This window comes from Haemorhous mexicanus, chromosome 4 (genome assembly GCF_027477595.1).
Source record: "Haemorhous mexicanus isolate bHaeMex1 chromosome 4, bHaeMex1.pri, whole genome shotgun sequence".
In the NCBI taxonomy this organism is placed as follows: Eukaryota; Metazoa; Chordata; class Aves; order Passeriformes; family Fringillidae; genus Haemorhous; species Haemorhous mexicanus.
This window is the reverse complement of record NC_082344.1, coordinates 3,752,602-3,779,286: the sequence shown is the minus strand read 5'-3', so window position 1 is coordinate 3,779,286 and position 26,685 is coordinate 3,752,602. Positions and strand designations below refer to the sequence as shown.

Sequence of the window (26,685 nt, the reverse complement as noted above, 5' to 3'; positions counted from 1 at the left end):
TCACAAGGTCTTCCTTTAGAGTTGTTTTTTATCCCATACAATAATGATCTTGATGATAGTGCAATTACGTATTTTCAAGTAATTAGGCTCTTTCATCTAGGTAAATCATCTGTACAACCAAGAGATTTAAGAAATATTTCTAACTTCCTTCACCAACTTCTCACTTCTTGGAGGCTGAGGTACCAGCTAATGAGAACTGAGCTAATTATGGCAAGGTAACTTGAAGGTTATAAATACTTGGTGCCAATAGTACTTAATAAAGCAAGGTAATTAGCACGCTGTTTTCAGGGTACTGTCTGAACTTCAGCTTTATTAGCTGGTAATTACACTGTTCTTAGATGAAAGAGGTTACTGTTACTAAACAGCTAAACGATCTCATTATTTTGCAGTTAGAAGAAATAAAATCCTGCATTTCTTTTAATTAAAGGTCAAAAAAAACCCCAGGTCAGTTGAAACAGAACTAATAAAACATCCTACTGCTACCTATTTTCCCGTGGATTTTGGTCAGATTGTTTTCAATAGAAACCTTGCCGGCTGCATTTTTACCTAACACTTGACCTGCTTATGTAACACCAAGTATTGAGAAGTGAGTTCTCAGAGTATAAAAGAACTCAGAGCAAAACCAAAATGTCTCTAAAATGCATTTAGAATCTCTTGGTTATTTTTAAGTCCTTGGATCTGGCGATGGTCAGTACAGAGGCAATGTGAGTTTCGGTAGCCCCAGTGGAAGCACTCTGGTAGCTGAGCTGCAGTCACACACAGCCCCAGAGCTGCCTCAGCCCCGAGCACGACAGGCCATCCCTCAGATGCTGTTCCAGGCCACTTCTGGGCCGCTCTGCTCTGCCTGCTTAGCCTGGCTTGTGTCCAAGTCATCCCACCAGCAGCAGATAAATTCTAAGGCTTGTTCATTGATTTGTGTTGACACTAGTCGGGCTCCCAGGAAACGCTAAGCATTACACCTCTGCACCCCTCATTAGCCAACCCACACTTCTGCAGCTTCACATCCTGTCTGCAAGGGTGCACAGTGCTCTGTCACAGATAAAACAGTGCCACGGCTGTTCCGTCCAACTGAACATGTATTTTAAAGTCACCCAGCTCGGAAAGGACAGAGGTTGTGATCTGAGCTCGCAGCTCCCCCTTCATTATCAACAGCACATTTGCTCCTTATTTAACGCTCCCTCACAGGCCAGCTCCAGCTGTGGCTCCCACTGAAGGCAGCAGGCCCAGCAGGCAGATCTGGCTGCAGGACAAGGAGGGCTGCAGCACATCCCAATCCCTGACTGGGCCCTCTCACCCTGCCACTGGCAGCGAGTGGCTGGAAACACCCGCAGGGCTCAGCTCTGGAAGAAGATCAAGGCCTAATCTCTGAGCAGCTGAGAGCTCGGGGCTCAGCTGATGCACAGGCAGCTGCAGCTGGGGCACTGCAGCAGCACTGCTCTGACAAGTCTGTCCCTGGCCACCTTACTCTGCCCGAAGCACTGATGTCTTAGAGGGGCAGTTTCAGGCCTACTTATACACCATGGCTGGTGTACAAAAGTTGACATTTTGTAAAACACAGTTTATCACAAATTTCATTCCAAAACTGCTATTCCCAAGGTGCAATAGCCTGCAGCAACTTTCATGCTGCTGCCTAGGACCTGCTCTCCACATCAGGTCTCCAAAGCACCTCCTTCCCTTCCTGCTCTGCCCCACACATCCTGTCCAGATGAGAAAGGAACAGTAACCTCACTCCAACCCCCTGCCAAGGGCAGGGACACCTTCCACTAGACCAGGTTGTTCCAAGCCCCATCCAACCTGGCCTTGGACACTTCAAGGGGTGGGGACACCACAGCTTCTCTGGGCAGCCTGTGCCAAGGCCTCACCACCCTCACTGTAAAAATCTCTCCTTCCTGATGTCCGATATAAATCTACCCCCTTTCAATTTAATTCCTGGACTGACAGAGGAAGACTGTGAAATAAAAAAATAAAAATCCAATTCTTTAGGTAATGAAAGTAAAAATGTAGTATCAGTGTTACATATATCAAATCCAAGAGAGTGTGAATATGGTCTTCTGGAAAAACCTCAGCCTTATTTTTATCTTCAGTGCCAATATTTTCTAGACCTCAAAGCCTCAGCCTGGACAAACTAAGACCCACTTATCCCCAAAAGGCCTACAGGCTGTGCTTCCTGCTCAGCACAATTTTAAATAAATAAGATTTTAAAGTCTGGTCTACATCATTATGTAAACAATCAGAGCTCAAGAGTGAGCAAAATTTATCTATTTTTCCAATGCACATAGAATTCAAAGCACTTAAATTTCGATACTCTTTTCCCAGAGAGTAACAATTGCCACACTTAGAACATAAATCTGTTACAGGATTACAGAAAAACTCTACTCCACAAAGCAAGGTATAACAAGCTGCTATTTAGGTACCTTGGAAGAAGTATTGGAGTCTGCAAGCTATGTCTAAAATGCTGACACCAAGCAGAGAGAACACCTTGGGGTTTGCTTGCCTCTTGGCTGATACTTTTCCACCCCAGGTAAGACTAAAGCCCAGTATTTGTGTTAATGCTGAGTTCTACATACTAGAGAACAAAGAGTGCAAATGAATGAAGACTCAAACCCTGTAAAACAGAGAAAAAACCAAAATAAACTGGTTGCTCTCCCTGCTTAGCCAAGCATGACAAAATGACCACATTACTGGCATATTAAATAAAGATCATTCCACGTGCTGGGCAATGCACTGATGTCACAGTTAATTCACAAATGCTCCTTAGATGTTCTTTTTTTCCCCTAATAGAGCCAAAAAGATTCCTCTGCTTCTAATACTCTTTCTGAATAAAAATAGCTATCTACCTCTGTCCCTATGTTTCAGGTGAGCTAAGAAAAACCAAAAGCTCTTTTTCTATGTTTCATCTTTACTGACAGAAAAAAACCCAATCTTTAACAAAAAATTTTTCATTTTCTCACTCTGTGTGAAAGCTCCAGGTAAGATACAGATGGGAATTCAATGTTCAGCTTGCTCACCAGCCAAGGGTCACAATTTATGGTTTTCCCCTTCTCTTTATGAGTAGTTCTAAAGCTGTTGAATCAAATTCCCCAGCTACATCAGCATTGGTATCAAAGAAATTACAAAAAAACAAAAAAAAAAAAAAAAAAAAAAAAAAAAAAAAAAAAAAAAAACAAAAAAAAAAACCAAGAGAAAGTTTCCACAAAATAACAAATACATCTCTTTTCTCAAGCCATACTTTTATGATTATATGCAGCCAACACAGAAATAACGTAAAAACTTATTTCAAGTTAATAAGAACTTTGACAATTTCATTGGCTCCCACATTGTACCAAGTCTAAAGGATGAAACTGCAGAAAACCCCAAGACTTCTGTGAAAAAGAGGGGGTGGGGGGGGGGGGTGTTGTGATTTTGTTAGAAGTGTTAATGCACGCCTTACCTGCTTTCAGGAGTGCTTGCATTCCTAAAAGACAAGATTACAAAAGCTAGATGTGCCCAGATAAACATCCCAGCTGGCAAAGTCTACATTTGCAGCCTCAAACCAACACACAGGAATCCAACTGAGCTCTGCATTTGATTTACTGCACGAGACTGAGAACCTATCCTGATACAAATCCCCTGCCAATATTATATTCCTTGCAACAGCATATTTCACCCTCTTTTGCCAAATCTGATTTTTAAAGACTTACATAATCCTTCAACTTCCTTTTGGATATTACCCTCTACTCTGCTGCTTTTATTGGCTATACAGCCTACACTTAAATATCTCTGTGCCTTACATTGAATACTTTTATCCATCCTCACTGTTCATACCCTGCAGACATCTGCAGCCTATTGCTTTCTGCTTTGGTCATCGTTACTTACTGCATTCTTTAGCCTTCATATTTTCTTTTTTTTGCTCAGATGTTTCCTGACTATTCTGGTGTCTCTAAGCACTCTCCAAATATTTCTAATCCAGGAGTGAAGAACTGAGCACCATCTAGAAATCTCAGTCAGTAAGATGAAGTACTTCATTGATGTAAAATATTTTTCATAGTCTGTCTGAATTTAAATTCAGCTTACATTACAAACTTAGATACAATTTAGTATTCATCTTGTTTTAGGAGAGTCTCAGGATTACCATCTTCAACATTTCTACTGCCTTTAACAATGGCAGTGGGAAAGGACAAGGGATAAGAGGAACATCTTGCAGCATAAAATAACATTTTTTACAGAAATGCAAAATTGATTTTCAGCCTCCTTTTGAGGGCCATTAGCACTCTATCGAAGACAACTCTGAGGTATCTTTAGTCCAAGTCCACTTTAAAATGGAGAAGAGACACTTGGCTTATTCCTAGGATTGCTAACACTAAAAGGCAAGTAAATGGGAGCTTGAGGAAGAGCCCTGGCTTATCAGTTCCACAAAAATGCAACCACTGTTCCCAAACCAAATCAAACCTGTCTCCTCTGGAGAGCCTTTGTCATGTGAATTTACTGACCTGGGTTGGAATGGATTTGGGGAACATTCTTCTGCACAGTCACAGGCTTTTTTATTTGTTCTCACCACTGTTTCTATTTTCACATGGATTGCAGTACAATTTCTGCAATATAAAGTGGTTTTAAATTTAATTTATTACTTATCTCAGATATGAAGCTACACTTCAAGGAGCAACAGTAATTCATCTCCAGGACTGCAAAGTGAAAGAAGGAATCTCCTAAAGAGTAACTACTTCTAAAAATTGGTCGTAAGGTTTTTATGGTCTGTGCACAGAAAATAAACTGGAATTGGAAATAGATAGGGAATTGTTATTCCATGAGGGGCTACACATAAACTGGCAACCAACTGCTTTTCCTTCACATGGTTTTGTAAACATGGTCACCTAGTATCAGTCATGTCATTGCAATGACCTTCCAGGATGAACAGGAGAAGCAAGGCCACTTGCCATGCTGCTGTACTGGAAAGGAAACAAATGAATTGGAGTCTCACTGGATCAGGACTTCCACTCTCGTTTTTGTCTTCTCGCCAGACTGTGCCCCCTGATGTGACTGAAGAGCGGGATGGAGGAAGGCTCAGTTTTGCTATCATGTTTTACAGTCAATGACTTTGATTTCTAGATCTGCCTGCAGTTTGTTTTTTATTTGTTGGCTGTGAAAGTTTCATTCCGTTCTGTTAGCAGCAGGAAGTGGATGGCTAACTTGTCACTGAAAAAGCCCAGAATAAATCTTGCAGCAGCCACTCGTACGCTGCTGCTGAATCAGTGCAGCTCTGCAGGAAGCTGTAATGCATTATTATTGTTTGCACTATTGAGGTGCTTGCTGAACAAAGAGCCTGTGACCAGGAGAGCTCACAATCCAAGGAAAGAGAGGGACTGATATGACAGCAGCTTGTGTTTCCGTGGCCAGATGGATCGACCCAACCACTGCCGAGTTTAGGCTATGCTGACAACACTCAAAGCGTGCAGAATCACATGCATTTTTTATCGTGCCCATGAAAATACTCACCTTCATTCCTCAAGTGTGTACTTTTAAACAGACAGAGGAAGACAGACTTTGCTAACCATGTGGCTGTGAACCAAGAATTACCTCAGTGCAGGCTGGCAACACTGGGTGGACATAAGCATTTCTTATGGATTTCTTTGCGTAGGAAGCCTTATGCTCAAGATTAAATATATCTCTGCATAATACATTAAGTCAAGGGAAAAACCAGGAACAGCATTCCCAAGTATTCAGAGTTGGATCACTTGATCTCAGGTAAGTGTCATTCCTTAAGTTTCATATAAAAGAGCTCTTGAATCAGAAAACTCCATTGAGAATAGGAAGACACCACTGTCACATTATGCCTAAGGACAGCAAAGTGTTCACCACCACAGAGAAATACGAACTAGAAATGAAAACAAAGTACTCTGATTTTCTGGAAAGATGCAAATGACTGAACCCACAGTGCAAATCATCTTACTTGGGAAAGCACCAGCAGATCCACAGAAGCCATGATTTCCTTACTTTGGTTCTATCCTGAGAAACTGAGGAGTGTATAACCAATAGTCAGATCAAGTGCTGATTGAAGCAAATCAGCCTTTTTGCTCTCAAAGACCTCATGGGATTTACCATGCCAAGAAACAGTTTCTGCAGTCTCTCTGACAATAAAAAACTGCAACTCAAATGCATTTGTCTTCTCTTAGCTACCTGCCACTGAATTTATAACAGCAGAAGACGGTGCAACTCTTGACGTATCACTGTCTCAAGACTCAGGTCTGCATTAAACATTGTTAGGTTTCCATGTACAGTGTCAGAACATTACAATTAACAACCAAACCAAACGAAAAGCTCCATCAGATTCAGTTATTCAAGTACTGCAAAACTAAACAAAGGGGAAAAAACCACAAAAATTCATTTTGCAAAGAAAACCAAACACAAAATACCTGATGAAACAAACAAGAATTTAATCAAATGCAGAACTTATGGAAACCACTGAATTTACAGGAAGGAAGGCTGCAATACCAAAACTGCATGCATGGTTTTTGTCATCATCCACCATGGATAAACAGCTAAATTAAACTCAGCACCAAGCTTATTCCATGGATTTGGTTGTGTCCAGCCCACACAGGTGCAAAAGAGGAAGAGGCCCACGAGGAATTCCCAGCCTTGCGCTGGCAGCCCCAGAAGTGTCATACTAAAGCAGAACCAGCTCATCTGCACCCCCATGGCCCCTCTGCAGTCCTCTTGCCCTGGGCGAGGATTTTTATCATGCTTTTAACTTCAAACATGAGTCTGATTTTAACAAAAAGAGCTGGGCTCTATTGAGCAGCAGTTGTATCCATCTTTCTAGATTAAAATTCACAGAGGCTGGCACATAAACCAGACTGCTTTTAGAAGTTAGATGTTATGGTGACTGACTGGTAGAATGTACTATATGCTGGTAGCAGCCCATAAAATATTAAGACAATTTTTATAACTATCTTTAAAGTTGTATTTCAGTTCTGAAATCTAATTCTAACTCTCTACTGTCTCACAGCGTGCAATATTCCACACTACTACAGCTGACACAATATGCTCAAGTAAACCAGTCTTGCTAGGGCATCAGACAGCTAGAGAGATTGCCCAGTCAGTAATTTTCCTTCTCCTTGACACTTCTGAAGAACTGAATGCACTTTTTACCTGCTATTTCCAACAAGTGAGTAAGAAATAGCTTAGGAGCTTCAGGTCAAATTAAGAGAGAATGTATGTACACACACAGCAGACACATTCCACAATGGTATACAGGTATTGCAGCTAACCAGCTGGGAATGCAGAATGATTTAGCAGAACCAAAGTTCATAATCATTAATTTCTTATGTAATTTAAACACGTGATTAAAAAGATTTTTTGATCGTCCCCGAAGGAAAGATTTATGGCTCAGTGGTTCTGCAGCTGACACATTTGATGACACATCTGTCATTTCTTTTCTGATAACCTTCTATGTAATCCTACAGATAAAGAAACAATTAGCTCAGAGAATTAGACTTCCTCCTGTGACAGGGACCATCCTTTGTCTTGACAAGTCAGGCTTTCTGCCTGAACCTTTTAGCCCTTGTGCCTTAACACAATATAAATGGAAAATTCTCTTCCAAGGCAAATATTTAGGTCATTCCTGTGCATGAAAAACTGAACAGCCAAATGACTGGATTTTTAAAATTTATAGCCAAGTCATCTGCTTTGCCTTGGGAAGTTCCGGTTTCTTTCCATGCATGCTGCAGAGGGTGAAAAGATACTTAATGGATTTTAAATAACTGCAATAATTTAAGCAGTGCTGAGTAATATGGATAAATTTAATCCAGGGAATATACAATTAGCTCTTAGTGGGGAAATCTGTTATTAAACAGAACTATATTAAACAAAAGGTTAGGCCACCAGTGTTACTAAGAAAGCAACAAAGAAGTGACAGCACTGGCTATGGAAAATGGAAGAGGACTGATCTGACCCAATACAAATGTTTATATTTGATGTTAGTCACTCTGGAAACAATTTACGAACAAAGCCACAAACTTTTAAGGTGCAATTCACTTAACCAGGGCCTCCCTGAAGATGAGCTGTTTTTCTGTGTTTATGTCTACTGTGGGAATTTAGAGGAGTAGCTCCATTAGAGGTGTCTGCCTTATAAACCTCAACATCCAGGCAAGATGAGAGACTGTATGGAGACAGAAGGGCTAAGAATTGATTCCTTTTGGCTGAACCCTCTCCATTACCAGAACAATGTTTATCACAGCTCTTGCCTCCAGTTCTCCCGTGATTAATGCTGGAAGACTACAGCCTGAGTCTTGTATTGCCCACTACAATGCACATATACACTAACTATGCACTGCTCAAGCACTCCCAAAGCAGAATGACACATAAGGATCTATCATCCTCTTCCAATAATGGATATGGGTAATAAAAATATTTTTCCTTGGCAATTATAAAGAATAACTACAGATACAGAAAAAGGTTAGACTTACCTGAAGAGATCCCCATCCAGACTTCAATTCAGTCTCTTTTGAAAAGCACACAAAGGACCAGGCAGTCAAGAGCAGCTCAAACAGCTAATTATTAAGGAAAAATAATTTTGCAGTGTTCTAATTTTTCGTTTGAAAGATGTGATTAACTCTCAAGGAACTCCAGCAAGTGCATATACTGGGGAAACAAAGGGAAAGGTGGATGGCCAAGACCACCAGCACGAAACAAACTGTCATCAGGGGAAAAACCCACATTTAATTTCCCCTCTTTTATCATCTGCTTCTCCCTTGAAAAATCTCAATGCTTTATAGTAATAAAAATTTCACAAAGAGTAACGCTCACAAAAGAAGATATTAAATTAGTAGACTGTCAGCCAGGACAATCACGATCTATTAAGATAAACTTACTCTGGATATCCAGATAGATTATTCTCTGTAAGTCCATTTAAATGAATTATCTGCACTGCACAGGCTCTTAAGTCTGTCTAAAAGAAACAAGGAAAATAAAATATAACATTGTCACAGCCTAATGGTCCCTCCTGCCTGACAGACAATAGGAGGGAAAAAAACTTACTGAAAAATGAATGTTGAGTTGATTATTACCAAGCTTATTTTCAAAGTGGGAGGCAATTAGACCATGGAAACATTCTCTTCCATTATTTCTATTTTACCAGAGGAAGATAAAGTACATAAATACAAGGATGGATGGTTATTGTTGATGCACAGTGAAAGCTACTCAGTATCTTATATCAAAGAACTGTGTTCCATCAGCCCAGATGTTACACACAGACCGGCAAATCCCTAACAAGTACTTATTCAAAAAATCTGAACCACTGCTTCAAGTTGGTGGGATCTTTTTTTTTTTTTTTTGGTAATTGAAGAAGCTGTAGTGAAACTAGAATAAACTTAATCTGCTGTTTAACAAAACAAAGCATTTACAACAGGATTTAGGTTGATAAACTATGTTTGAAAAACATTTTCAGAAGGGCTCTTTACTCTTGTTCCTGACACTATAGGTGCTTGAGCTGAAGTAGCACCACTTGGCCTCCTCTTTAGAGGTACAGAAGACACTCATTTTGGAAGGCCTGCTTTTAATCTGACCTCTTCTGAGGTCAATACATAACACTGATAAAATATTACCACTAAACCTTATAATAGTAATTTTTCTATGTACTTAACTCCAATTCACATACTTTAAAGGAGAGGGAAGTTAAGCTTTAATGGGTTAAGCCCCCAAATATTAATTATTCTGGCCACTTTGGAAATCTATTTTAGATATCTAAAGAAGAAATTCCTTTGAAATCACTACCTTACATGCAGTCAGGACCTCTCTCCTTGGAGACATTGTCTCCTTGGAGACAGTCAAAAGGCACCTGGCCATGGCCCAGCTGAGCAGGGGGTTTAGAGCAGATGACCACCTGAGTTTTGCTACTGGTTCTGCATTACCCTTCCAGTTTCTGAACTCTGTGCTACCACAGAGCAGCCAGAACCAACCCTAGAGGTCTTCCGGCTCTTGGGAGATTCCTTAAGTTTCAGATTGATTAGCATTAATGGAATACTGGTAGAAACATTCACCTTACTCTCCTCCTGCTCACAGCCCTAGCAGCTGTGAGTATATGCAAAAAATATTAAAAAGGAGATATGTCAAACAAAATTAAAACACAAAAGAGCATCCTCCTTAATTCTATATTGCCAGTAGTTAAAATGAAAGCTTAGTGGAAATAAGCTAATTTTGAGTACTGAAATTATACCAAGTCTACACTTGGAACCTCTTTTCACACTTGCAGCGCCCAATTCTCTGTCACAGTCACAGCAGCAGAACTCAGTAAAACTCCTGTTTAATGAGATGTCATTTATCTGCAAATACACTCTACAAAAACGTATTTCCAACTACTGGAAATTGATTTTGTTTCATTCCTTCCACATGTCATTGTGCCACCTAGGATAACTCCTTCGATATTAATAGTAATGAAGATGCATTGCATCTGACAGCCCTAACAACACGTTTAATACAACATTTTAACTACAAGTAGATGAAGAATCAGAAGGGAACACTTTTTTTAGATTCCATTGTTTCAGAACACAGTCCTGTATAAATGAAATTATCCTACTTAAAAGTTATTTCCACTTTGATATTATTTCTATTTAATTTGACAGTTTTATTTTGGGAAGATTACTTTCTGACATACTGCAAATTATTTTCCCCAAACAATATGGTTTATCCTGCTGTATCTGCTGTAATCAAATTTGTCTCAATAGTCTCCTGTTTCTGGTATATAACTCTGGCAATTAAATATCCCAACTTATTTTAAAATGACAATCCTAAGGTGTCACTTGCAAAGAGAAACAATACAAAACATGCTGTCTCCGACTGCTGTTGCACAACACAGTGATGGATTTATTCAGGCTTTATTTCACCCACTTTGTCACCAGAAAGTGTTGCTTCTGCAGAACAACACACATTCTGCCAGTGATGTTTGTCAGATCTGACTCTTCTCCTGCCATCTCAGTTTGCTTTTAGGAGACACTCCAAGCATTCTCCTTCCTCTAATTCAAACGCTGCCATCGTGCTCTCCACAGGAAAACCATTTAGGAAGCTTCACCTTTATTTCTGCTCTCTTCCACGTGATTTGTTTGCCTAAGGAAAACACGTACTTAACAAGGAGGCAAATCTCATTTATAATTGCATGTACGGAGGATGTTTTGGAAAAGAGTGTATGTTGCAAGTTTAAAGCAAATTAAAAGTTTAACTGCAGGCTCAAGCGTCTAGTTTAAGGAAGCACTGTATGAAGGAGCTGCTGTAGCTTGACAAATATATTAACACTGAAAAAACCTAAAAACATGGTTAAATATGAAACAAAAAATAACCCACTGCATGTGGTGCTGTCCTTGTCTTTCCATCTTGCAGTTCCTCATTCCATTAACCAAGTTCTAAGAAAACATTCTCCCTTATTTTTAGCACAAATAGGGCAACAACCAGTATGATACAGATTATTAGCTTCCAGACCAAGCTGAGAAAGGTGACCTCCTACTACCTGCTTTGGGACAACACTCCTCACAAAAAGCACAGAAGAAATACTTACAGGGAGAAATAATGTCATGATGTTGGTGCTACTGACCAACAACTATGACCTCATTTAACAGCACAACAGAGTGGAAAAGGACCTTCAGCAATGTACAACTCTAAACATAAAAATGGAAATTGTCAAGTCATTTAGCAAACAGAATGAGCTTTTTAGACCAATAGTAACACAAACCCTCCTTTTGCAAGCAAGTGCCATAAAACACAGAGAAATGAGAGAGGTGAAATGCTGCAAGCAACTCCTGACACCCAAACCTATTTCAAACTCCAGTCTACTCTTCAAAGTTTATGCTGACATTTGCTGCTGCTCACTGCATTTACCTCCTGCTTGTAAGACTCTCCACATGGGCATTAAATATGAACAGCTCCAGGGTGGAGCCCTGAAGTTCCAGCTATGAACAACTATTCACTTTCAGATTAAAAAAAATCACTTTGCTGTAATGACCATTAGTTTGTGCACATACTTTACCTGCACGTCGTTGGTGTTCATCCTTGTTCCATCCTTGCCAACGAAGATATCATCTATGTCAACCAGAATGTACCTATCCAAGGACAGTGTGAGCTTCTTTCCAGAGAGGAAAGAGATGGCATCTATGAAAATCAGCTTGTGCAGCCAAAAATTCAAGTTATTGCCAAAAAGGACTCGCTGAATCCCATCGTGGAGCCCCAAGTCATGAATTACCGTGGCATAGAGAGCACTTATAGCAGCAGGTGGAGAAAGGTTTTCTGGTGTCTTTACTTTTGCAAATATCACTGGTTGATAAGTTGTGTGATTAATCTGGAAAACGGCCCAGTCATTTCCAAGCAAGGGCCCCTTCTCAAGCTTAGAAGGTTTAGTCACATGGAGCAGTGGGGAATGAGGGTTAATGCAACAGTCCTTAATACCCAGATTGCTGTGGACATGGAAAGGAAAACCCTTCAACTGAAAGCTCTGCAAGCTGTTCTCATTGCCTTTGTGAAATCCGATGACACCCACACCATATTCTATGCAGTACTTATCTAGAAGGCCTCTGTTCCAAGAGTCCATATTGACATACTTAAGAATGTTTTCATATACTATGAGAGCGTATTTGCCTTTGTTTTTGTCTATAAGCACTGGGAGGTCACCTTTCCCAGATGCAATCTCAATGTGAAACTGAAACCTGCTGGATTCCAGAATGGTTATGATATCTTGGCCTAACGTTGAGTACTGGCTTTCCACAAACACCAGCACTACAAGGTCTGTCCTCAGGGGATCAACAGGCTTCGTGGTCTTCATCTCCATCAGCTTGTATGGCAACAGTTGAGGATCACCACATTCCACTTCTGAAGAGGTTTCAGGAAGTTCATTTTCCTGTTTGTAGCCATTATACAAGTAGTAGGCAGAAATAACTATGCTCACCATACAAAAAGTGGCCAGCAAAATTACTGTTCTTTGAAAATGTCTGTGAAGTTTCAGGATAAAACTCATGGTGTTTACTTGCCTTAGATAGCTCTCAACAGCAGCATGAAAAACAAACACAGATTCTCAACAACTTGTTCCAGTCCTCTGAAATATTTATGTCACCATTGCAGCACACACATCTATCTTCCACAGAGCTTTACTGAAGGTACAGTCTAGAAGAAAAGAAAATCAGAGATTTAAATGAAGCATGACCTTGTGAAGTATCATCTGCTTAAACTAATGGGGAGCAAAGAAATCACTGCCAGCCAGAGGTCTGGAGACCAACAGCTCAACATTTTGCAATAATATATTTTTTCTTGCTCCCCCTACTTGCCATGTGCATTTGAAGGTCTCTAAATCTCACAGGTTCCTCAACTCAGAGGATCAAATAAAGCAGGGAGAAGCACTGCAAAGCAAAGAATTTACAGTGGTTTAGAAATTCTTTTTACCTAAAGATAAAAGTTAGCTCCAAGTAGACAATTGCTAACAACCAAAGTATTGAAGAAAATTTACAATCTTCTACCCCTAAAAAGCTGGGGCAACATAATTAAACAAATTCTATCTTGTATTCGTTTTTCAAAGAACCAAGAACATGCACATCTTAACTGTTGTACAAGCATATACTATATTATATCTATTATAGGAATTTTTTAAAGCAAAACTTCCTTTCTGCAACATTAGAGGAAAACAAAGCATTTTTTCTGGACTGTGCAGTTTTACAAACTGTTAGAAGCATTTCTTTGCATTAAAAAAACCCATAGAATAATCAAGCTCTTCAATCTGAGAAGAGAAAGTAATAAATCAAAAGTTAAACCTAACATGCAGATCACCTAAGGATATACTTATGTTCTATCTTGTACTTAAGGAAAGAGTAATTTTTCAAGCCAGCAGTACAACTGCTGTCAAAACTCCCTAGTAAAACAACTTGATGGTGTGACAAGCATAAAATAATGATCATAAGTCATAAACAAAGGTTCAGAGCAGATTTTGAAAAATATGAAGTGTGTCAAGATCTAGAACGTGCCACTGTAACTTCAGTGTAGTTAGCACCCAGGTCCATTTGGAAATGGGATTAGGATATGGTGTGGCATTAACATGGTCATTTCCCAACTGAGAGCTGAATCCTTCCATTCCTGCTTGGGTTTTTTTAATCCTACACTGTAAGCAAACTGGTCTTTCACACCAGATTTTCAAAAAACTCCATATTTTCTAAAAAATATGATGCCCCGTAACAGTGCCTATGTAATGTCCACAAAATTAATTAAATCCCGAAGACAGATCTTCCTAGTGCCATGATGAGCATAAAGTAAAAATAAATGAGAAAAAATCAGATGAAGGGAAAAAGAAACTCCAAGTCATTCTATTCATCAAAACTGCAAAATTCAGCACGAACAGCAAGTATATGTGAGCTGTCTCATTCATAGTTAGGATTCAGAGCAAGATTCCTTCTGTCTGGATAGATTCTACTCTGCATAGATTTTAGTCTCCTCACCTTCTACTCACAGATAACTGTTAATCAACCCCTCCTCTTCTGGGAAGACTTAAACACAGCCTTGAGCCTTACCTGCAGCTGCAAAAAGTCCTGCTCAAAGCTTTTGGGCAGGAGACCTGCCTTTCACCCAGGCTCACTAATCAGTGTTAGACTAAAATAACATAGCCCCAGCTTCCTGGGTTTTATCTGAAACAAACCTGAAGAATGCATAAAGTCCAAACAACAATATGGAGGTACCTTTAGATGAACTCATTATTAATAACTGAAATGTCCAATCCTTGCCACACTAGCTTCAAGAATATCACTCTGGATGGCATAACAGAGCTATTTAGCATGGTAACAAGTCAGGTGACAAAGAGAAGTTCCATCCTGAATGAGTTAACACCAGAGAGAGGTTTCCAGACAGATGATTTTTCATTACACACACCAAGGGTTCTCTTCATTTTGCATTTCCAATTCAGCTGCCTGAATGCCAAGAAACACATAATTTTAGTGCCTGAAATTAACAAAGACTGCATTTTGTAGAGAAGCTGTATACACACTTATTTCTCCTTGATAACCACAGATCTGGTTGGTCTAATATATGGAAAAAATGAGAATTGACACTGACCTAGGCTCACAACAAGGAAGGGCTCATGAGACAGAGCTGTTTCTACTGGGTATTACACAAGGGTTGCAACCCAAGAAACATTTGCAGCCATTCCACAGAGAGAAAAACCTGAAGCCAGCCCAGAAATCCGTGTTTTCCTCAAGAAAAGCCCTGTCATTGTATCCTCAGCTTCTAATTGCAGGTACCCCCTGGGGCTACAGAGTGCAGCTGTAAGGAGGAGTGGCTGCAACTGCCAAGACAGATGTGAGGTTGGACTGTGAGGAATAAGGAATTCTCAGAGGCAGCAGGACACAGCCAGACTTGGCACGCTCCCTGCTGAAGACAGTCAGGAAGTGGGATGGAACAGAGCAAGGCACAAGGTTTAAATGCACACTCTCTTGGATCAGCTTGAGGCTTAGGTAATTTTCACTTGCTTAAGGACTGGTTTGCATGGCAGGAGTTCCAAAGAACACAGAAAGAAGAAAACAAAAATGTCAAAGAGAACACGCATTTTAGAATATCAACAAAGCCTTGACAAGGTACAGTTGCTTTCCTCGAGGGACAGCAGCATTTTCCCCTGAGCAACAGCACTTGCTGGATACTCTAGTGCTGTACTACAGCAGCATGCTAAAACAACTCACAGTGCTCCCCCCTGACAGTGACATCCTGGGATGCACCACACCACACATTGTGGGACCGATGGAGATCATGACAGTGACCTTTATCACATCTCTAGACGTGGCTCCAGGGAAGATGGTCCCTGCTTGCTCTCATTTCCTACAGTACAACCAGACAAAGTGTAATTCTCCAGACCTACAGTGAGTAAGCTGTGAAAAGCAGCATTTCAGAAGGGGACAGTACTTGAGGAGTCTTACTTCCATGACCAAAGTACTTCACCAAAGAAAGGAGAAGTCATGATAACATCAGCATCAATAAAAAATATCCAAGTATAAGAAAAAGGCTTTAAAGAAAAAAACAGAGTCTAGAAAGTCTTCACAAAAGTTCCAGCTTGTTAATATTGTTTCAGTGCAAAAACATGAAAGACACCCATAGATAGCATCACAGTCTCAGCTCCTTTTGATTTCTACAGTCACGTGGAATTCCGTGACAGAGGAATATGGTCCCACCTGTACCTCAAAGCACTTGAAAACAGGTGTCAAATATTAGAAGAAGCCAAAGCTCCATAAAGCTGATGTTGCAATAAATTTCACCTATAAAATAATTTGTATGGTATTTTTCCATGGTTTGAAGTAATAAAATTTGCCTGTTTGTTTTTCTATCTAGAACTTTATTGCTTTAGAAGAACCTGCATTTGATCTCCTGTTTTGCATTTTCATGCCACTGTGCTAAAATTCAGACCAGGACCTTTTACCTCTGCTGCTCAAAGTAGAAGGTATTAAAATGCTCCCTTTAAGGTGAAAATTAGCATCTTTGAATATTCAGAATTTGGTTTTTAACTTACAGGCTCACTATGGAGAAGATCTTGCTGAGAGAAAGCTGAGTCATGGAAGCAAATTTTGCATTTTGTTATGAACACAGACAGCAAAGCTCAATGTTCTTGTCATCCACTGCTGAAGCGGTTTCTGCAGCCCAGAACCAGCTCATGTGAAAATCTTGCTGGTACAGGAAAGAAATATTACCTTATTAAGCAGAAGATTTACCATTCTGAACACACTGCTGGGCAGTCACAATTACAGGCATCTGCAGGCAACCAGCATGAAATAGATGCATTTGAATGGAGATCTTCAATTTGGATTGGTTTGGGGGGGTTATAATTTGTTCTGCTCCTTCTGTTTCAGGTTTTTTCAATTCACTAACAAAGTAGCACTGACAACAGAACAAATACTGGGAGGAACCCCAAAGACCCAAAGCACACCATAAGTGAGTTCCTACCACTTGCAGCTTTCTTTAGTTTGTTGTTTCATTGCTAAGCATAAATGACCAAATTCTTGGCTTCTGTAAATCATTTCCCCCTGATAACCCTCATGGAAACTCTTCCACAAGACAATGCAGGCTGGGAATGCAGCCTACTAAATTCTACACCGGGGTTCTCAATCCAGAAACTGCACAGGCACATAAAACTGCACAGAATTTATAAAAAAATGTCTGCTAAAGTTGAATCATGAGTATCAATACCATTTTTAAAATGACAAGAAACTTTCTTCTGCTGTCCTAATATCAAGATTAAAGCAATGGGCTCAACTAAAATATTCATAAATAAGAGAGAAATTGTTCTCAAATCAAATTTATCAAAGCCCAGTAAGAAAACTCTGGTTTAGTCTTACCTCAGGCCTGTGCAAGGGCAACTGTTTACTGCGACCCTTGATTAGAAACAATAAAGTTGGGTCATACTTAAAGGTAAAAAACATACTCTTAAAGGATAACAAAAATCCTTTTCATCGAGAACTACTAAAAAGTTCTGGATTGAGCAATCATCAATATTACTGAGGTATACTACATTTATCTGGGGACATATTTTTAATAACTTTCTTCTAATAATCCCCATCACTATGATCTCCTTCTGTTCTGTTCTTTACCAGCCTGGATGCTACCACAGTGCTGGTGACATGCTGGGGATGTATTACATGAAGAATGAGTTTTAAATGAAGACCAAAAAAAAAGGAGGCATATTGTTTAGCATATTACTTTAGACATTTAAATCTCCACTGATTAGAATGCTGCTTAACTGCTTTGAACATAAAGGTCTGCTCTGGCCCATCACCATGAAATACAACTTCACAGGAAGTATTCTGAAGTCATTCTAGTGTTACTAAAATGGAAATTTTTGGATATACAAAGGACATGGTAGGAAGCAGCAAAGTACAATCGAACACAACCAAACCTGGGGTGAACAGTAGGGCTCAGATTTTTAAATCAGTTATGAAAACACCAAAGTAATCTCTGAGTACCCCTACTTACAACATTACTGACTAAAACATTCAAGCATTAACAGCTCAAATGAGTAAATCCAGGCTGAGAATGAGACCTTACAACTGCATATTAAAAAGACATTTGCAACTTGTAAAAAGGTGATCTGAGACATGAGCTGTCAAGGGAAGTCTTTGAGATCCTTTAGTATCACAAAACAAACCCCGGAATGTGTGATTATTGAAAGGCTTACATTCTCTCATAGCTGTTAGAAAAAAAGGGAATGGTTCAGACAGCGATTCTGATGGACAGAAATTCTTTTTCAAGTCCTTCAGGTAAGCAGTTTTTATTTCTACTGTACCTGTGATATCCTAAGCTACCATGCTGCATTTCTTAATGCAGTACTAGAGACCCTTACAGGATAGGGATGCAAGTATTACAGATTGTCAAGAAAAAATATTTATAAAGGTTAAATACACAATGCTTAAAAATAGTTTCAAAGAAGGTTTTAAAGACTTCAACAAAACACAGAACTTTAGTTTAGTCTTCAAATTACTCTTTACCTTCATACAACACTTTGTACAGAAATATCTTTAAGCTCTTGACATCACACAATTTTTCTGAGATAAACCCTGTTATTTTTCAGCAATTGCAAAAACATCACTATCTAAAGAGTAAATGATTTGCTCAAGGTGTCTGAGATGAATGTCCAGCACACTGCCTGGTCCATGCCCCTACCATTACTTCCCGTCTCTTTTCTCCCACAAACGCAAAATGTAAAGAGTTAATAAGGCAGAGTTCAGCACCATTTCTTCCGAGACACCTGAGTGGGGATGCTGACAGTGAGAGAAACCCTCTTTCTTTCACTTACCATTCTATTAGGAAGAGAAAAGCCCACCACACCAAAACCTGAAGCAATTATCCAGCATATCAGACATCGAACTGAATAATATACAAGTTTTCTGCCATTTCCCGAGGGTTGCACAGGACAGCTGAACCGAGCAGCAGCACACATCAATTTTTGACAGGATTTGGGGAATCCAAGCAGCTATAACCACCTGAAGTTATGAATAACTACTGCACTAGCCTGACTAATTTTGTCCCCCAACAGAGCCATAACCAATTCCCGCAAACACTAGAGGGCAACAGCGTCGCGCCGAACAACTCCGCGAGGAGTGCGAAAGGGAAAAGCCCAGCCGCCGAAGGGCTGGTGCGGGGACCGCGCCAGGCAGATGCTGAGTGCGCCGGCAAACAAGAAAAACAAACCCAAACCCCAAGAAAGCCCACAGAACAGCCCCGTAAGCGCTGCCTCAGCAGCGGGAGCCTCAGTGCCGGGCAGACGGCCCATCCCGCCGCGCTCCCGGCCCGGGCGGTGCCCGCAGCGGAGCGGGAGCCTGCGGGGGCTCGGGCACAACTTTGCCGGGGGCACGGAGCCGGCGAGCTCGGAGCTGTGCGGCTCCGCCGCGCCGGGCCCGCGGGCACCGCCCGCCCCGCTCGTTACCTCCAGGCGCGCTCCGCCGGCATGTCCCCGCGAGGTGCCTCAGATCCCGCCGCCGTCTGTGCCCTCCGCAGAGCCCGCTCCGGGAGAGGCGCCGGGGGGCGGCGGGCACGGAGCCGCCCGGGGCGCGGAGGTGCGGCGGGGCTGCCGCCGGGGGTGCAGCACCGCCCGGCAGCCTCGCCGCGCCCTCCCGGAGGAGGAGCCGCGCTCGCCGGCGAGGGGCGGGCGGGGGCTCCGCCGCGCCGCCTCCCACATCGCCCGCCCTCCTCCGAGGCTCGGCCGGGCCGGGGGTGGCTGCGGCCCCGGACCCTCAGGCTGCGCCCGCCCTCAGCGGCCCGCGGGGTCCGCCCCTCACGGCACCTGCGGCGCCCTCCTCCCACACGAGGGTCGCCGCTGCCTCAGTTGTGGGATTCTTAGTCCCAGTCTTTAAATAAAGTATGATATATTTTAAATTTTTTTGTTTAAATTTTTTTTCCGCTCCTCCAAAACCAATTTAAGAAGCCCCTGCTGCAGACGCGCTGAGGGGAAGTTTAACTCACACCCTCCCGCCAAATCTCTCGCTGTCGGTGCAGCTTGAGGTATGGCCGATTTCTGAGCCGATCTAAAGGTAGCACACGAGGGTGGAAATTCCGTGAGGTCAATTACATTTTGTCAAGACACTGCAGGGTTAAAATCTTGAGAGAATGCCAGTTAATGTGTTTGCAGCCTCGCTGCTTTTCTTTATTGAATTTTCTAACCCTATGTTAAACACAGTTAGTCCCACTGTATTTTTCATAGACACCCTGCATCCCTCGCTCTGGAGATGGAGCTGCTCCATTACTGCAGGTGAGGGAGTTACGATTCCCTGTGTGAACTGCATTAGCTTTCACAAATGGGAAATAAAATGAATAAATTTTACAAGTGCCCTCTTGATCTAGCTAATTTACCTGGCAATTGCCCAGTGATTGTTAGCTCACCTAATGGCTGACAGTTCAATACATCGGATTAAGTCCATCAGTGGCGCCTGTCTGTCCAAACCTTCCTTTCTGTGACTAAGTCAAGGCAAAAACTTAAAGGAGAAAAGCTACAGTCACCTGAATGTTGTTTTTCCAAACATCAGGAGAATTTACAGCTCTTAATTCAGGAATACTGTTATTTACTTTCTCCTCTTTTTCTCCCTTTTATTCTCATGAAACACTAAATATCCCAAATTTTACTGCCTTCTAGGCTACAAAACAGTGCAAGGTCCATAAACTAGACTTAGAGTAGAAAAGAGAATTTGTCACAAGGGCTTATGTGTAGGGTTATTAATCCCTGGAATAGAGAGTCCATCTGAAATCCCGTTGCCCTCTCAGTATTCTACAGAAAGGGCACATTAAGCTTCTCGACTGGCTGAATATCCCGACACAGTCTTGTTTTGGGGACTCTCTATTATGACGGATTTTTCCTACAACAGGCTAGGAAGCATGGGGTGGAAGTCAGCCACAAGTGACCGAAATTCTCAGCTGCGAGTTCAAAGTCACGGTTTCCCTGCTACCCTTCTCTCTGAGCAGCTGTTTTTAGGTTATTGCTGGCCAGGCTGGTCAGAAACGTGTCGGAGAGTGCCTGTCCTCAGAAGCACTTGGTTGCTCACAGAGATGTGCCAGACACCTCACAGCTGAGGGCTGCAGCACTGCACGTCAGCAGCTGCAGCACCGAGTGCTTCTGGCAGGAATATTAACAGCTTTCATCTTTCTTGGTGCTACTTTTCAGGTTTTTTGCTCTTGAGCTGTCAGTGCAGCCTGAACTGGGAGTGATGTCTTAGCCACTCTTTGAGCAATACATCTTAAGGCACCGCTGACTGCGCTTCTGGCAAAGATTTCTGCCTGGCACACAGTACTTCACAAAACAATAGGAAAATGAGTAGTAAATCCAGAAAAGAAATTAGGGAAGAGGAAAACCTACTGAACTGCCGGCAAACAGCAACACATTTAGACAACTGCTACTCTCCACCATGAACTAAGGACTCAGCTTTCTGCCTTTCTTACTGCTGGCCTTTACAAATGAATGCTCCCTTTCCCATTCATGTTTCTCTTCCAACTCAACCCTTATCCTGTGCTACGTCCTTCTCCATCATCAGCAACCTCTCTTCCTCAAATGAACTGAATCCCACCTTGTCTAAGGGTCTTAGCAATTTCAGGAAATTACTGCAAGAAACAGTTCTAACCATTGCATGGTTCTACAATTGCAAATGAACTCTTGATCCCACTGAAACCTGTGAAAGATTTGGTGATTTTTGGTATGGTGATCATTACTACAACTCCCAGCACAAATTGCTCATATAATGGACAGGTTGATTATACTGCACATTAGAAAGGTCCTTGTTTGGAGCATTATTCGTAACAGCAACATTTTTCCATCAACCAAGAAATACTTTATCCAGTCTTGCCATTTCCAAGTTTAGAAATGTTTTTTAACCAAATGCTCTTTTTTAGTTGTATTATTTTTGTTGGAATTTTCTTGCAGGAAGCCATTAAATCGAGATAGATATTTGAAAACAAGGAGCATCAAGGCAATTCCCTGTTACTAGTAATTTCGTAATTACTTTTTTAAAGCTATTACAAATGCTACTCGTCAAAAGGCAAACTTACTGTCGATTTAAAATGCTCTTTGCATGAATCAGAAACTTGTTAAACTGGGAAAGGTTTTCTTTACACGTTTCATCAATATAATGAGGAGAAAAATGTGGTCTAAGAAAAACACCCCAACACTGTTCAAGTTTATAAGTGAACTACATTTTTCCAGTGTTGTTATTACGATACCCTTCACTTGTGAAGTGTGCAAGGACTATTCTGTAGCAAACAATACAGGAAGCCAGCCACACTTACGAATTTTCCCTATAAAGCCACTATCTTTCAGATGGCAAACTCACTTATTGTTTCCTTTTCACAACTTTCTATTTAATTTTCAATACCTTAGCCTGAAAAATCCCACTATCTGTACACATTGCAGTAATATCTTTCAAACCAGTGGAAGGAAGTTGCTAATTACATGCCGTGGGCGCTGACTGCTTGGCAGCAGCAAGGCGCTTTTATCTCCAGGCCTTGAATAAACTATTGTTATAAATATGTTTTGTTCCATGTTAATCAGGGTATCGAGACAATTGTCATCTTTGTACAACGATCAAATGGGCAGCTCAGGAATTCATTAGGTGTGTCTGTTGTTAGCTGCAAACCCACCCTTTACTGCTCAAGTCATGCCATGTGATGTGTACGACAGATCCATTAATGAGGAAGACTGAGCATTTTCTGTTGCAATTTACCAGGAAATTTGCTTATGAAAAGAGAGAAAAGACTCTTCCTTCCCATTATATCAGGTTCAGAGGTTCCAAGTTAATAAATATACAAAAGAAAAAAAAAGCAGCACTGATTCAGAATGTATTAATTTTAGTGAGTTGTTTTGAATGTATGTCAATTTGAGTGAAAGCTCCTTAGCAATATTGAAATTGGTTACAGGAAAAGGATAATGAGGATGGAAGAAAATTAAAAAGAAACCGAGTCTCTATAAGCACAGTCAACAGTCTGAAGCATCTTTGCCCTTTTAAAGAAAGCAATATGCAATTAAAACCTCTGTTAAAAAATTGATTTTAGAATATATAATAAAATAGGGCTAAGAAGAGTTTGTATTCTTACCCTAAAATCAATTCATTTTCCACACCAGTAACAAAGGAAAAGTTCTAAAATAGTCTTGTTATTTGCAGAGAGGGAAAACATTAAACTGCTATATCCAGCACTTCAGTTGAGCAATAATCCAAAGACTTCCCAAAGCAGAATGTCTTTCACAGTCAGCTGGAAAAATCATCATTGTTTCATCTTTCCTTTCCCTTAGCAGAAGTAACTCTGAAGAAAATTGGTAATTTAGCTGATTTTTTTGTTTTTTTGAGAAAAGCAGCATGTTTTAGCATTGTCTTCAACTTCCTCAAACCCTTCCCTTTCTTCTATATAAAAAAATCCCTCCTGCCTTCTGTGCTCCTGAACACCCAGCACCCAAAGCACAGCCCTGCTTCCCTGCAGCAACAAACAAAGAGCAATAACCAGAGGAGTTTGCACAGGAGTGGGAAGTTACTCAGCATGCAAGGTAACGCTGCAAGATCAATGACATGACTGTCTGCTCCAGACTGAGAGCTCATCAGCTGGGAATCACTGAGATGAGAAAGGACGTGGAGACCAGTCAAAGTTAGGGAGTGTCTGTCAGCTGCCAAAGTGATGTGTCTGGAAAACACTGCAGACAGTGCTCAGAGAGGAAAAGGAGAGGTGGATATATGGAAGTGTTGATGCTATTTCATATGGCTGAGGTACACTGTCACTTGGAAGGCTGGTTAAAGTTTAGGGAAAGTGATTCCAAGTGGAAGAGGTGGAGAGAAGAGCTGTTCCCATGATCAGGTGAATACGCAGCCTGTCCCACGATTGTCGAGGTGAAGGTTGAGAGGTGATATAGCTGCAGCACTAGAGGGGGAGACATCAATATGCAGTGGTAGCTCACAAGTATTTAAGGAAAAGAGATTTTTGGCATAATAATGATTGGGTAAAACTGGTGCAGAAAGTTAGGATGGAAATTAGAAGAAGCTCTTAAATCACCAGAGTGAAGCAGACCTGTTCTGAGTAGCGAGGGCAAAAAGAGTGGTTAACTTTGAGATGGAGCTTGAGTGACAATCAGACATTGTTCATCACAGTGCTGGACTGGCCTTGATGGCTTAAGAGCATCTATCAATCAGTGACCCCAGAGTTTTTATAGTGCTGGGGAACCAAACCCAGCAAGAACACAAATAAATCCCCATCACTGGTGTTGAAGTCGCGATCGGCTGTTTCAGCTGTGGTGGTTTGTTTGTCACACTGGTTGTTTCAGGCTGTCTGTAGGCACTAGAGAAGATGAGCACCTGCACTGTGTTCACATGAATATGAACATCTCCTCACAAGTCATCATTTTTTAATGAAAGCCTGTATTCTGGAACATAAGATGTTAGCCTCCAGGGAAACATAGCAGCTTGTCATCTGTCCCACAAGTCAACAGGTAAAGAAAAAAAAGGCAATATTGTTTTCTTTCCTGCTAGAATTAATTTGAATACCAGATCTTTCTGCCTATTAATATTTCAGTTCTCCCCAAACATGAAATGGATTGAAATACCAGATAAGCTGGTAGAACTCTTACGCTTGTCATATATTATTTTGATTTAATCATAAGAAATTACGTCAATAGGTTGCCCATATGTAATCATGCACCATGCACGGAGATCTTAATTACCCTGTTCATCAATATTCATGATAGCCCATATTATCCAGGGTATTATCCTATATTGTTATATGTGATGCCACATGAATACCATATGGGAGAGGGATTTAAAAAAGGTTACAGGCTAATAAGTGTATTTTATTCCACTCAGAAAACTCAAGAGAAACAGTTCTTTTCAAAGATCCAGAGACTGTAATTACATGCAAAATGTTAAGTCACCTTAAAGGCAAATGCTAACCCAGATGGACTAAAGAGAAAAATTATCAGCTAAAACTTCCTATTGTTATTAGTGCCCTGCTGCACTAGATATTGTGCAAATATATGAAAAAGGTGACTCTCATCATAATTCTACCTTTCAGCTTAGTTGTTCTAGAGCAGAAATTGTAGTAGGTTTAAGTTAGCAGCTGGTGGTCATATAATAGCTGTGAATTATAATGATTTATAATGCCAGAAATTTTGTATGTAATTCCCTGTGAAGTTTCCTAGGAGCTGTGCCTACAAAATGCTACTTTGGCATGTCAGCCTTACCACTTAATTTGATTTACCCATTGTGTGCCACAGCCCTTGCACATCGTGCCTACTCCTGGGCCACGAACTCCACAGGACAGGGCACAGAGGCAGCTGGACAACGCAGGGGACTCACATGAAATCTGGATGCAGCTCCTTGCCTACTACCTGCTCCTCAAGTGTCACCAGCATCTGTGATTATATGGATGTGTGAACAGGAGGGGATGCTCCTGCCATCCCTCAGTGCAGCAGGGGGAGCACAGCCGATATCTCTGGCACACCACCACGACTGTGATGCTGCAACGACTCACTGTGCCTTACAACATGATTTATAACTATCTCAACAGTGTTTGAAGTCTTGAATCTGCAAACAACTCAGGTGCCACTGTACACACAGGAGATCAGAGGGCTGGACTCAGGAGGCTCTGAGCCACACTGAGGTTGGAGAGGAGGCCCAATTTCACCGTGAGCGTGCAGCACACCAGCAAAGAGCTAAGGAGTTGGGATTTCTGCTGAGGGGCTCCTCCCTCAGTCCACTTTTGAGGCCGGTGTTTTTCACTGAGGGGCATTATCAGAACTTCTCAATTAGTACAGAACATTGTTAGTTAATTCTTTTCTAGAATTAGTATTTTGCTCTTCCAAACACTATTTGCTGTTTGAAGCAGACTGCAGACTGATGGAGGTGCATGTTTTGCCTGTAGCAAACCAGCATTCTCCTTCTTTATCTTAACACTGCAATGTTTCTCCTCTTTGACACAGACAGTGTCCAAAGCCCTCTAATCCCATCCATGCCCAGTACAAACAGAGCAAACAAGGAATGATTTATGCATGCTTGACTGCACTCTATATCTTATTAGATGAAGATGAATTACTGTGCTGGACAGGGACACATTCTGTTGAAAAATCCATCTTTGTAGATTCTGGTGCTCAATCTCATGCCTTGTGCAAATGTATTTTAGTATGCTATTGCCATTTTCCACTTGCTGATGCCACACACAGCAGAGTGGCCCTGGCAGAGCCACTGAGGGAGGTTCCCTTGCTAGCAGACTGCCATAGCTGCAAGATATAGCTCCAGCTTATCACTTCCAAATGGCTCTGCTCTTGTGTTCCAGGACAGGTGTCATTTCCCAACTTCTGCCACATGCTGATAACGTTATTTAAGGAAAATATTGAATCCTCTCCTTCTTTCCTTCCATCATCCCATTGTATGCACTGCACTCTCTGCCTCTGTAGCCACTTCTGAGACAAGTCTGTCCATTTATCCACAGAGCAAGAATTTAACTTTGTTGGTATCGGACAGAAAGCCGAGGGTCTGCATTTTGTGAGAAATTTTATGCACGGCTGTGGTATGGAATTGATGCTTCCTTCTAGGGAAAAATCTGTTTTAAAACCCATGAATTGTTGATACATGTTCAGCTGCTATCAGAAAAAGCCCAATACAGTTTGTCCTTAAGTAACTGGACAGGTACAAATCAGCTAATTTTTCCCATTCTCCTTCCATTTTCTTTAGCTTTCAGTATGAACTGATCAAATTCAATTTT

The 26,685-nt window shown here is 41.2% G+C and overlaps 1 protein-coding gene across 1 annotated transcript in view; it reads right to left on the bottom strand.

Moving 5' to 3' along the window:
* Nucleotides 1–19,537, bottom strand: part of LOC132326025 (bifunctional heparan sulfate N-deacetylase/N-sulfotransferase 3) — a 51,816-nt gene extending 32,279 nt beyond the window's left edge. Inside the window, exons 1-2 of the mRNA XM_059843677.1 lie at nt 19,394–19,537; nt 11,990–13,116 (exon numbers count right to left, since the gene is read on the bottom strand). Of these exons, the coding sequence (XP_059699660.1) occupies nt 11,990–12,970 (981 nt within the window). The 5' untranslated portion in view covers nt 12,971–13,116; nt 19,394–19,537. The remainder of the gene's footprint in view (nt 1–11,989; nt 13,117–19,393) is intronic.
* Between the last annotated feature and the right edge of the window lie 7,148 nt (nt 19,538–26,685).